A 13,548-nucleotide genomic window follows, 5' to 3' on the forward strand; every position below is an offset into this window, starting at 1 on the left:
CCAAGAAAAAGAGTTTCTAGGCAGCCAACCCCAGATTTCTGGATTTTGTGAACCACAGAATTGTTCCCCAGGTTTCAGAGGCCTGCACAACTTTTTCTGTTGCTAAGTAACCTGCTACCTGCTCTCACACCTGTTTCATACTAACATATCAATATACCAGATGGTAGAGTGTCATTGCAGAATAAAAGGAAGTCCTTCAAATCCAGAGCATGGAGCTTTTTGAATGTTCATGATATGATCTGTTTTTTTTTTGCATTCCATTATAAAACAATGAGAAGCAGTAGCAACAACTAAGCCTTGTTCCTGGCCTGGTGCTTGGGCTTCCCGTGGTAGTGGTGGGGTGATGATGGCAGTATCTTCAATGATGCGGTTATCCTTTGGGGACACCGTTTGGAGCCAGGAAAGGCCAATGTGAATTTGAGAAAGAAGGGCATGTTTCCTGTCCCTCTTCACTTTTGCTTCAGAAACAGTCCTCTCTTGGGAGACACCTGTCTCTATAGCCTAGAAACATTTAAATCTGAGAGGAGACCCCCACAAGAGATCCTGACGCCATCGCATTGATCATCTGCCTTCCATGTGCTGATTCACTGCGCGGTGCCACACACCATGCGCGTAGTACACGTTCCTCACAGCTGCAGTCACAGTTCTGAGTTTCCCTTTCTCCCGAGGGAGCCAGCAGGTTGTGCTGTGTGAAAGGGGCTCTGGGTAGGTGGAGTCGAGGGGTGATGAGTCTTTTCCACAGTGCGTCCAAGGTTGAAATGGCATCCATCTGCATTTTGGTTGGGGAATTCTGAACACTCAAGCTGCCTTCTTCTGAGAAGCCCTGGCCCGAGTCAGATGCTCAGTGAAATCTGGTGGCCACTAATGGCCACTGCATAGCCTCTGCAGGGATTGAGGGTGGGCAGCTCCCTTTCATTGGCCTAGAGCAGGTAGCAAGGGTGCTTTGGGCTCCAGAAATGCATGCTGGCTTTGCTGCTCATGTCATCCGGTAAACTACATGGTACTTTCCAGAAATCAGATCCACCCTCCAAGGCCAAAGATTCTCCCCAGTGAGGTCATTCCCAAACAGGTGGCCATGACTGTGCTAGGCTTCTGGTCTCCCAGAGTCTGGGCATGTGGTCTTCCAGTGGGGGGACACTTGATGTGGCCAATCAGCTGAAGTCCCTTGCACTGCTTATGTCTGATCCACCCCAAGCCCCAACTCAATAAGTAAAAGTCCCAGGCAAAGACAGGGTTGGAGGTCATCCTGTGGGGTTTTTCCACATTGCTCTCCTATAGGTCTCACTTTCCACAGACCCACTTCCCTTTCAACTTCTAGGAAGCTTCAGGGTGGAGACAAAGTAGAAGCCATGCCATCTTTGCTTCCCAATCCTCCTATCCTAGGAGGCTGTGGGTCTGTGGGAATTGAGTCATGACAAGACCAAGTGTGTGCTTTGGGAAATGCCTTCCTCCTCCGTCTAAATCCATTCTTCTGCTTGAGGGTGCCGGTTACCTGGTTGAGTTGCAGAAGCTAGGGTGATGCCCCCACCCAGTGGAGAGGCCTCTTCCTAATGGGAGCATGTCATGTCCCTCAGGTGTGTTGGGGCGGAAAGAAAGGTTGAGAACTGCCGAAGTAGGATAACAAAGTATTGGCAGACACAGGTACTGACTGATGAGTGGCTTGCAATGAGCATATCGTGATCGCAAATGACTACTTCCAAAATGTTTGCAGTGTGCCCTATCTGTAACCCGTCCCTCCTAATCTGATGACCACTAATCATTTGCCCAGCAAACCCTCTCTTTGTCATGGCCTGGTCAAAAGCATCAGCAGCTCCCAGTGAGTGGGGCTGACCTAGCTGAGGCTTTGCTGTCACGATATGTCCCCAGTGTGGCCCCTGTCCTCGCCCAGCCCCACCCCCTGCGGTAGCCTGGACCGCAGTACAAGCCAACCTTTATTTCGTTTTCTCTCCCACAGATGGAGGTAGTGAGTACCTTCAAGAGAAGCGGGTCATTTCAGGGTGCTGTGCGCCGGCGGTCTTCGGTCCTCAGCCAGCTCCATGACGTAACCAATCTTTCTACCCCTACTCACGTAACTCTCTCTGCCGCCAAGCCCACCAGCGCTGCTGGCAGTGAGTCTTGACTTCCCTTTTCTCTCATAAATGGCATCTCGGGGGAAGATAAAGCCTCCCCAACTCTGCCTTCTCTTTTTTCCAGTCTTGCACTTCTGCTCACCGTGGCTTTTCCGTTCCTTCTTTACTGCCCTGTCCAGTCCTTCCCGCCAGGCGGTGTGTCTCTCCAAAGCCATATTCTCTTATGAAATGTGCCGAAGCCATGGCACTGCCGGGCCTTCCGTCCTTTGCTTTGTTTGATTTTTTGGTTTGTGTTTAGTGCTCCTTCTGCCTATTGGTTTTCTTTTCTTGACCTTATCTGTACGTGCCAATGGTTCTTCAAGAACTTGGGCCTGGCTCCATGTTCTGTGGGGAGTTTCAGGGAAGTATGTGTCTCAGGGCCAACCTCCTGGGGCTGGTGTAGGAGGTAAGTGCCGCCATGTGGCACCATTTGCAGCAGAAGAACCCAGCCCACCTCCTGGTGGACTAAAGCAGTCATGCCCAGCATTCTCCTGGAGGTGGCTTCCAAAGGATGCCATTATCGCCTGTCCCCAGGCAGGCTCAATGGTGGTGATGTGCTCCTTTGTAGGTGGCACCTGCCCTGTGTGGCCAGACCCAAGCCAACAGACATTAGAGGTGTTTGGAGAACTGGAGCTCAGAGGCCAGGAAGACACGGAGGGAACCACATTTCCATTGTTCCCAAAGCACCTTTGCTCTCTCCAAACAGGCCCCAGGAGTGGAAGGTCTTAACCCACTGGTCCATGCTTGCTCCTCCTTCCTCCAAGAAGCCAGGAGAAATCAATTCCCTTCGGTACATTTCAGTGAAAAGGTCCATTGTGTTGCTCACATTTTAGAGAACCCAGGGGCCATCCTAAGTAGGTAGAAACTTCCATAATCACTCACATTTTTTACAAAGACAAAGGAAAGGCCACTAGACTGCTGAACCTGCCACCCTGGTTCACCCAACAGGAGAGACCACGGGAACCACGTGAGGTCCCCCATTCCCACCCAGGCAGCCTGCTATTTGTAACAAACTCAGGAGATTTCAAAACCAAACAGTAAGCCTTCAAACTATGATCCCACAGCCCCTGACGGGATGGTTGAATGCTACCTCTTCCTTGCCTTCCAGGGAAGCCCCGCAGCTCCCATGCAGACGCGAGTCCTTAACTATGCCTTTTTCTCATCACAGACTCTTCGAGTTTCTTTTTGCTTGATTTCTTTCTTTTCTTTTTTTTAGGAACCCGTGAGAGGTCCCCGGTGGGGGGCACCCTCCTCTTGCTTAAGCTGTCCTTTAGGGCCACCCTGGGGAACAGTACAGGCGTGCGTGTACACACACCCCTTCTCCAAACCACAGGCCACATACCCCTCCAGCTTGTTGATACACCCACTGGACCACCCACCTGGGTCAAAGATATTGGCTGAAGCCCATCACCCTTGAGTTGGAAAGCAGCCAGTGCTCCTGGCACACACAGACAGGGGCCCCAAAGGGCCTCACCTCCACCCCACCCAGAGAGGCCATCAGCAGTCTCTGCCAAGTCAGTTAAGGACAGAAATGATGTGTGGTCTCCCAAGCACACTTTGACCAGGGCCCAGGTGGGCAACTGCACCTTCCTTCCTGGGATGTGAGGGGCAAAGGTGGGTGCAAGTGTCCCCAAAGGACACATGTAGATCTGCCCTGTCCTTTCCTTCCCATTGACTTCCTACATATTTTCCTTTGCCTTCTCTGCATTTCCTGTCTGTCTGTCCATCTGCCCACATGTCGACTTGGGGGGGTGGGAAGGCAGCTGGCAGAGCCCTACTCCACACGGCCCTCACACATTCTCCACAGCTCTGGCCTTGTCCCAACCCAGGGCCAGCCCAGTCTCTGTGGACCCCCTCACCCACCTCCAGTCTCTGGAGTGAGGCATGCTGTCTCTTCCCTTCCTCTGAATTCCTCCCACTTCCTCCCTGGGGGCAGCCTCTCTCTCTCTTCTTCCTTGGCTCCCAGCACCTTGCTTCTTTCCTTTCTTCCATGAACATCTGTCCCCCTCCTTCCCATCTCTGGAGCCCAGAAGTACCCGGTAAGTACAGTGGGAGAGATGCCACCCTCCCGCTGTTCACAAGCTATTCCGGGGGGGACCCAAGCAGTGGCAGCAAGGGTTGGGTGGAAGGGCCTTCCAAGGAGGGTATTGGTATGAAGAAACAGGGGTCCCAAAGTCCCTACTGACAAAGGCTGGCCTAGAAATCTCAGCCCCATTGAGCAGCAGCACCTCAAAAAGGACTGTGAAGGAAGATGCTGGCTCAGACACCTGGTAACTCCAAGGGGGAAGCTTTTGGAAGCTACTGACTAAAACCACTTCCTGCCATCATCACCTGTGGCAGACTGGTTTAGAACTCAGAACCTAACCCCCACCCTGACTTACAAGGACCCCAGGAAATCACTGAGCCCAGCACCTTCATCTTATAAATCAGGAGAAGGCAGGTACCCGCAAGGGCCAGGACCTACTCAGGGTCCCTTAGGCTGTCAGGCCTGGTAGAGAGGGGACTAGCCCCAGCCCCCCTTCTGTCCTTAGAACTTTCCAGAGGACCAGAGCTGCTCAGAAGGAAAGCAGGGTGAAGGCCATGACAGAGCTCCCCTAGACAAGAGGCAGCATTGTACAAGGTGTTATGGTCACAGGCTCAAAGTTTCCATAAGTCACACAGTTTCCTAAGGAAAACCATGGCTGCATACATGAGGAATTCCTACCCGCTTCACATGCTCCAGGCAGGTCTTCCTTTTAGCCCCGCAAGGAGTCAGGACTGTGCCTGCAGCTCTCAGAGCACTGGAGGGGCCTGAAGTTCAAAGTCCTTCCCACTAAGGACCCTCAGGCTCTCCTAGGAGAGGGGACACACCCTGCGCCCTCAGGGCCAATGAAAGAAGTGGCCAGAGGATGTCCTCCAAACCAGAGGGTAACCGGGATCTGGGGGCTTAGTGCACCTCCCCACCCTTTCTAGCCTCCCACACCACTGTCACATCATATTACAAATGATGTGATCTGCTGACTCCTAGCTGTGACCTGTGACTCCTAGCTCCAGCGTAGCTTCTGTAGCTTCCTCCCAGCTGACAGCCACTCCTCCTCCCAGCCCAAGGTGGAGTGTGGAGTGTCTTTCCCTCCACTGCTGCCACCTCATTTCACATTACCTGGGCCATGACCCTGAGACCAGCTCATTGGGGTGGCTTAGGAATTTAGGGGGCTGTGAAATCCTGTTCCCAGTTGGGGTATCAGTCCCACCTCCAACTGTGCACTCACAAGCTAATGCAGTGGGAAGCCCAGCATCTCTTTCCCAATTGGTGTCAATATCCCCAAAGTGTGGCTGGAGATGGTATATTGAAGTAAGCCCAGGGCACTGTAATCTGCCTTCTGGTACGAACAGGTGGCTGTGGGATCTTTGGGACAGCAAAGCCAGGTCCTGGTACCAACAAAGCCTCTCTGTGGGCTCCGTAGCCAAGCATCCTTTTGTCTTTGTTTTCCATGGCAACAAGCAGACACATCTCGGCCTCCCTGCAGCCACATCCAAAGTCTGTTCTGTAGCACCTCACGCTGAGGGTCCTCCCATTCCTACTGATAGCCAAGCCCATCCCATCCTTCCTGCAGCAATGCTGGGCCTCTATACTCGAACTTTCACTATTGTAGTAGTTCAGGAGTTGGCTCCTGACTTGGTCCAGCAAAGGGACAGGGCTGGTCAGTGGGTTTGGTCCCATGTAGACAGAGAAGCTTACTCTGGGCATTTAGTTCTGATTTGCCAAGTGGAAACAGATCACATCAATTGCTTTATTTTTCTTTTGCAACATGAAAACCCTTTTTTCCCTTTGGGTCAAACTGGGCTAGATAAGCTGCCACTGCTTCACTTGGACATACTTCTCCAGAACCCGTGGAAGCATGTTCATCTCACACTCATAGTCCCATGGTGGAAGGAACTGGCAAAGAAAAAATAGTCTTGCTTTCTGGAATTTATTGTCAGGAAGTTAACTGATGTTAAGCCAAATCTCCCCACTTGGGTTTCTGTGAATAGTATATTGAAATTTTTTCTTAGCTATCTGACATTGTGCATACTGCCTCCACAGTGGGAAATAATCAGGCCCCCAATGGGATCCTTTCCCTGCCCCACGTCTCTCTGGAACCCTAGGCCCTACCACAGTGGAACAACCCTGCAGGCAATTCCTAAAGCACACACCAGAACCAACCTAGGAAAAACCCTGGAAGCCCTCATGAGCTCATGAGATGTTTTTTTGAGGCCTTGCAGCTGGATGCAGCTGGTAAAAGAGGCAAGGGCTTCCTTCCAGTTCCTCATAGTCTGACTACCTGAAAAGCCTGGGCTCAACTGTTGATTTCAGGAGCACAAGCCTGGGATTTCATGGTCCTGGTCCTATGTGTGCATAGGAAGGGAGGCAGTTTTCACAAAACTCACCAGCAACATACAGAAAGCCATATCTTTAGTTTCTGGTGTGATCCCTTGGTGAAATGGCCAACTTTGGAGTTTGCATTTTCATTTTCCTGATTCAAGCACACAACCCCTCCACAGGGAAGAAAGGGACCTTCCCCTTGCTGTTGCTGTTCCCCCAACACAGAGAAGTGAGGCCAAAGCTCACCTTTTCTAAATTTCCAGGCTTTCTGAGTTTGGCTTCTCATTTCCCAGATGGCAAGGCAGCTGACAAGTCCTTGCTTTCCAACAAGGTTCTGGACTAATGGTTGGTACAGCAGTAGAAAGGCAGGGGAGGAGTTCAGACAGAAAAATCTGAGCTCCATGAGCCTTAGAGGCTGACACCAAGCAGCACCCCAGCAGCTCAAGGAATTAGAAGAGGCGAGAAGGCATCAGGCAGTTTCTGTTGTTACTGTCGTCACTGTGGTTCGGAGACCTTTGCTTTTATTTCTCTTCTTTTCTTTTCTTTTCCTTCTTTTCAATGGGGTGGGCATTCCCTCAGTCCCTTGCCTGTCTAGTCCCTCGCTTTCTCTGCTTCTGCATCCCTGCTCCACCCCACCCACCCCCACATCACAAACCCCTGCTCTTGAAGGCCTAAGCAAGTTGTGCCCTAAGTGGGGTGCCTCCACACTGATCATCCACCAATGGGATTGCATGCTTCCCTTCTGCTGCAGCTGGGGGGGGGCTGTGGGGGGCTTGGTCTGCAGCATCACAGCCTGGGTAAGGCTCACCTCATTCATCCAGGTCAGCTGCCCACCAAGCTCCACAAGCCCTGTTGTCTAAGGCACACGGAGGCACTGGAGTCTCCTCTGGGCAGCAAATAACAAACAGCTGAGTGCAGATGATCCCAAGCCTCAGAAGGAAAGAGCAGAGAGGAGAGGCATGAGAAGTCCTCTTCTGGGTCCCAGGTCATCTGGGACAGCCTCTGCGAGAACAGTTATTTCAGCTGGGTTCTGTCTGGAGGAAGAACAGTCTAGGGCAGGAGTCACAAATCAGCAGGGGTAGGGGCTTCTGCTGGGGTGCTCTGGAGCAGCTCCAACTAGCTAGTTATGGCAAAGTGTGGGAACAGCCTCAGGTAGGGGGAGCCAGGGGCCAGTGGGGTGAGTCCCAGACATTGTGCACCTGCTCACTGAGCCCCTGCTGGGTGAAGGCACTTTGCTGGGTGCTGGGGCCATCACAGAAGGCCACAAATCCCTGCTCCCAGGGGACTTATGCTCCAGTGGAAGGAGACAGGAGAGACAATGTGGGGGGGGGCATGTTTGAAGGGGGAATGGGCAAGGGAGCAAGGGAAGCCAAAGTGGGTGCAGGGGTGCTGAGGAGGCAGGAGGGGCGTCCTGAGTCTTACTGAGGAAGAGCCTTCCTGGCAGAAGGAAGAGTCAGTGCAAAGACCCTAAGGAAGGAATGTGCTGGAAGCTGAAGGGCATGAAGGGTAACACAAAAAGCGAGTCTGAGGCAGGGCTGGGGCAGGACTTCTCTCCTTCCTCTGCAGGAGACACAGCTTTGGGAGGCTTTGCATTGATGGAAGCTTCCATTGGAAAGGATTTCTCAGACTGCTATGCTGATGATAGACTGTGGGGGTCAAGGGTGGCAGCAGGGAGATGAGGGAGGGGATCCCACAACAGCCAGTGTGTACCTGGTGTGGTGGTGGCTGCAGCGGTAGTGGAGGGGTGTGAAGTTGAATTCTGGATGTCATTTGGAGGGAGCAGTAGAATTGGTGAGGGCTGGGCCTGGAGCTTTGGGGTCAATTAAGTTTGAGACTTGGCTTAAATATCCATGTCTGAAGCTGCGGAGAAAACAGTGATTGGCAGACAGATGGATGGGAGGCCACAAGGGGATGACAGGGAATGGTCAGGGGAAGGGGGCTGGCAAACAGGCTGGAAAGGAGCTGAGGGGAGGAGCATCATTGAGTACCCTGCTGTGTGGGGGACTGCTGGGGCATGGGAGGAAATAAAGTATCAACCTTCTCAGGGCTACTGGCCATAACTGGGCATGGAAAAATGGGGCAGCAACTGGAAGGGACTGCAGGAATGAGAGGGAACAAGTGACCTAGACAAGGGCAACAGAGTTGGCAAGAGTGACAGCCCACCTTACCCCTCTCTGCATTCCCAGAAGCCTCAGCCCTGACCCTAGGACTCATCTTTCCTGGAGTCTGTTTTATTTCTTTTCTTTAAAGGTTATCCTGTAGAAAAATGGACTTTGGGGAGTAGATGACTGTGGGATGAATTCTCCACTCAAAGTGAAGACCCAGGCCTGACCTATCACCTTCTAGAATGTTTGGAGTCAAGTGGGGAGTGACAGGATTTGACTCACTAGCCAGAGAGCGCCTGAAAATGCCATCTGCAAAAGAGATAGTGCAGGTGACCATAGGGTCATCACACCTTAGTTGGAGCCATGAGACAGGCGCTGAGGAAAGATCAATCCCCAGGCAGACAAGGTCTCTGACCACGGGGCTTGTGAGTCCCCAGGGGCCTTGGAACCCCAGGTGGGACATGGAGGCAGCAGTGGAGGTGGAGAGGGGCTTGATGTGGAAGACATTTCATGTAAGTAGGGCCCACCAGGCTGCTGAGACGGTGGGGTGGGGATCAAGGTGCCTCCAAGCTTTGGCAGGAAGAGGGCAAGGAGCAATGGGGTAGAGATGAGACAGGAGACATCCAAGGGGAGGCACCAAGGAGCCTGTCAGGGTGTCAAAGTCTGGCAATCTGGATGAATGTCCCTGCTGCAGGTATACAAGTGGACATGGTACAGATTGCATTGATGGTGTCCAGATGGTCTGACAGGCTGTAGACAGCACTACCAGCCTTGAAGATGGCAAGGTTCCTTTGGGAGGAATAGAGATAAGCTAGGGAAAATGCAGGAAGCCAGGCAAGAACCTAAGAAGAAGCCAGTGCAAGCCAAGGTATAGGGGTAAGGCTTGGGCCATGCCTTTGCCAGGAACACTGAATTCCATGCCAAGTGGAGGAAGTCTGGGGCTGTGGGCTGTCCATGAGCACCTGAGTGCAAGCCCAGTCTCCAAGAGGGGCCTGTCTTAGAAACATTCATTAGTTTTCACTAAAACAATTTCCCAGGAATTGCTTGCACCCTCCAGCTTAGGGTTACCTAAGAACACCAGCATAAAACCAATAAAAAGCATGTTTAGTAGCCCCAGATTTGAGTGCAGGGAAAAGAGGACCTGGACAAAAAGTGACTCACCATCAGCTGTAAGACTCATGATGACTTGAGCCTGCTTCGAACACAACAGCAGAATGTTAGAGCACGGTGGCCCTCTCATTCCTGGATAGATCTCTCGTTCACACCTGTGCTCCCCAAGTGTTGGCTGAGAAAGTACTCCACTGGGCTGTGGTAGTAGGAAGCAAACATGGCACATTACTCCCAAGAGGAGCACCCTAGACAATCTTTTAGGGCCAGAGCAGCCATCGCTATAGAAGCGGAAGCAGCAGGCAAGGACTGTCCTATGGCCTTGGCTGCCCTTTGTGGGGGAGGGCTTTGGAGTCCAGCCAGGTGCAATGAGACCTGTGGATAGGTTTGAGCAGGGGCCTGGCCTGATCATATGACCCAGATCCAAATAAGGCCTCCTGCTCAGCAAGGAAAAGGGTGTTGCCAAGATCATGGGTGCATTGCTGGTGAACTTACTAAGCACATCCCCAGGATCAAGGGCACCAGTGTTCAGCTTTTTCTCTTTTCTGTGACTTAATAGGTGTGGCTGGCAGCTGGAGGAGGTAATGTCCTGAGCATCAACACTCCAGTCCTGCACCAGAAATCCTAACTAACAAGAAAATATCTAAATTGGCTATAAAAAGTAAATTATAATCTTTTTATTAACAATGTCAAATGGGCCTCAATTTCTGTGATACCCCTATTTCAGAAACCAGTCTGGGATAAAGACCTGAGAGAGAATGGCTGACCATCTGCAATCTGGCAGATGTGGCTTCACCAAGTCCAGAGAAAATCCTCACTGGATTTCAACAGGGAGTTAGAAAACTCCCGTTTTATGGAACATTTTGGCTTCATTTTTTTTTTTTTTTTTTTTTTTTTTGCACTGCCCAGACTCCAAGGTCTGCCTCCTTTAAACTGATTTAGGAGCTCTGTGCTTGCCCTGGCTGAGCTATAGGCCCCAAGGTCCAGACTCTGGGGGTTGAAAGGGACTCATTGTAGTCAGGGTGATTCATTGTCTAAACTAGGGACTGGCCAACTGTTCAGAGAGTAAATATATTTAGCTTTTGGGGCCAGGTCTCTGTTGCAACTACACAACCCTGCTCTTGTAGCTTGACAGAAGCCGTGGACAGAACATAGATGAATGCCCATGGCCACTTGCCAATAAAAACTTATTTATAACCCTAGCAGAGCGCTGGGGTTAACCCTCTGACTGTAGTTTGCTGACACCTTATCTAAAGCAAGAAAACCAAATTCTAGGACCTTGAACTTGGAAATGACATTAAGAACTCATAATATGTCCACTCCCTCACATAGGAAGGAGCTAACTGGGGCCAGGCAGACCCCAGTGTCCTACCTAGCAGGACAGCACTCTTTCCACTGCCCCCATAGAAGGGCGGCTGGACTGGCTTTGCTTATGTTGGCTTGTGCAAGGCCTGACAGAAGCCTACCTATCAACTTCTGGCTTCTAGAAGCTGGAGGGAGACCAGCCTGGGAATCCAGCAAGGGATCAAAGACAGGCAGTGGTCCTGTGGCTCATAAAACTGATGAGACTTGAGTCCATGTGTAAGTAAAGATAGAGAAGTCAGAAGAGTGAGAAGTTAATTAATTGTCAGAGCAGAGTCCTGCAGGAGATGCAAGGGGCTAGAGGACACATGAGCTTTGCTGAGGGCTGGGGGCTCCAGTGGCTGACTATGACAAAGTCCAAGGATGTCTGCATGGAAGAGTGAGGAGGAGGAAGAGGGCGGAGTGTGAGAGAGGTTGAAGGGGAAGGTGGCAGTAGATTGCAAAGGACTGCTGGTGGTCCCAAGCATGCAATCAAACCCAGATACATCTAGCTGCTGCATGGAGCTGTGAGGAGATCACAAGGACCTCTGTAGTAGATGGGGCAGCCTGGACAGGGGCGGGTGATGTATTGCAAATCAAAAGTGTGGCCATTTTCACTCTTGGCCCCAGATTGGGGACTGACAGGCTCTCAGGCCTGGGGCTCTGATGAGGGGCCTATGCCACAGTCCCTGGTTCTAGTCAGATGGGCCCCAGCTCTGTGGCCAGGGTGGGGAGACATGGACAGAGGAGCAGGGAGAGGCCAAAGCTCTGGGGAACCCTAGGACAGAAAAGGGAGCAGTAGAGGATGTGGGGCCAGAACAGCTGGTAAGGTAAAAGAAGGTCAACAGGAACAGTGTTGGGGAAGTTTCCAGAAACAAACAGGAGGTCAGCTGTGTTGAGTGTCCCTGAGGGATCAATTAAGATTAAGATACAGAAGTGGCTGCTGGACTTAGCAGTAGGGATTGCGGTAACCAGATGTGACTGGGCATGGTGGGTCTTGGCTGCAGCCACAGGAGCCACGGTGATGGAGGTGAGGGAAGCTTATGAGGGAGAACCATTCCAGAAAGGCCAGCAAAGCACATAGGCTGGGACCTCTCTCTTATCAGAAAGTATTTAATTCTTTCAGGTAAGACACAGTAGAGAGCCCACTCTCCAGAAGTCTCCCTTTTAAAAATCATTCTTTACTACCAAATTGAAATTCAGACTGGACAGACCCCAGGAGCCACCTAAACTAGTCCTGCTCCTAGGTCAAGAGCAAAGTGTTCTAGAACATCTGCCCAGGTCAGCCATGTTTCCTGCATGGAGATCACTTAAGACCAAGGCCCAGACCTGCAAGCCCTTTCCACGATGCTAGCCCATTCCGTGTCAGCCCCCCCATGGATGAACATTTATCATGCGATGACCCCCAGCCATCGATGTGGGCAGAACTTGGCAGTACCAGCCAGCCATTAATTGTTTCCTTTCCTTTCCCCCCTCCCTGCTCCCACCTCTGCCTTTCCCTCCACCTCCCACTCCAGATCCGGGTGGTGAAAGCCTTCCGTAGCTCACTCTATGAAGGCCTGGAGAAACCGGAATCCAAGAGCTCCATCCACAACTTCATGGCAACGCCCGAGTTTCTGATCAATGACTACACCCACAACATCCCGCTCATCGATGACACAGATGTGGACGAGAACGAGGAGCGCCTGCGAGCACCCCCACCCCCGGCCCCCAACCAGAACAACAACGCCATAGACAGCGGCATCTACCTGGCCACGCATGTCACCAAGTCAGCTACCTCTTCAGCATTCTCTTCCAGGCCCGGGAGCCCGCTCCACAGTGTGGAGACGTCCCTCTAACCAGAACTTCTCTCAGCACATGCACACTTGGACTCACATGCAGTCACATGCACACACTCACGCACACACACGGGGGGCGGGGGGAGCCCACACACCTGCCAAAGAGGGAAACGACTAAGGTGGCTGAAGAATATTCTTGTAAGAAGCCAAATCCATCCAGTAAGGTGCAGTCCATCAGGCCTTCCATCTGGGACAGAGGAAGAGGAGGAGGAGGGAGTAGATGGGCAAGTGGAGGAGGAGGGGGGAGGTTCTTCACCCAGATGGGAAGAAGGAGAAAGGAGACAGCAAGAACAGCTGTGCTCCCCAGTTTTTTTCTACCAATCCTTTTTTAAAGAACACTACAATTTCACCATGTGTTCGCCATTTTGGCTGTGAGGTGGGGGCAGGGGCTGGTTTGGGTTTATTGGGAGCTTCATTGCACCCACTAGCAAGCAATCAGATCTGCATACCCGCACCAAAAAAGGCCAGCGTTCTGCAGGGTCAGGAAGGGTGCCACTGCCCAGACAGGCCACCGGAGGGAGCCGCCTGCAAGTGTACCTGCAACTGCAAAGCGACTCATCCTGAGTACACTAGACCCATCTGCAGTCCCTGTGTGTGCATGTGCATACATATATGTATATGTGTGTCTATATGCATATACATATATATGACAAGATGCATATCTAAAGAATAAGGAACTATTGGCATGATATTTCCATTCCTCTTAT

The 13,548-nt window shown here is 51.7% G+C and overlaps 1 protein-coding gene across 16 annotated transcripts in view; it reads left to right on the top strand.

The window, feature by feature from the left end:
- Atp2b3 (ATPase plasma membrane Ca2+ transporting 3) overlaps positions 1 to 12,841 on the top strand; it is a 47,962-nt gene extending 35,121 nt beyond the window's left edge. For 12 of the 16 annotated variants that reach the window (XM_027921747.2, XM_071606803.1, XM_071606809.1 and 9 more), the window contains one exon: positions 12,521 to 12,841. In XM_027921747.2, coding sequence (XP_027777548.2) covers positions 12,521 to 12,841 — 321 coding nt within the window. Of the gene's footprint in view, positions 1 to 1,954; positions 2,120 to 12,520 lie in introns of those variants that run through there. The other 4 variants (XM_027921746.2, XM_071606800.1, XM_027921745.2 and 1 more) reach the window with 3 other exon arrangements.
- Positions 12,842 to 13,548: the final 707 nt, after the last annotated feature.

The sequence above is a fragment of the Marmota flaviventris genome, chromosome X (assembly GCF_047511675.1).
Source record: "Marmota flaviventris isolate mMarFla1 chromosome X, mMarFla1.hap1, whole genome shotgun sequence".
Classification (NCBI taxonomy): Eukaryota; Metazoa; Chordata; class Mammalia; order Rodentia; family Sciuridae; genus Marmota; species Marmota flaviventris.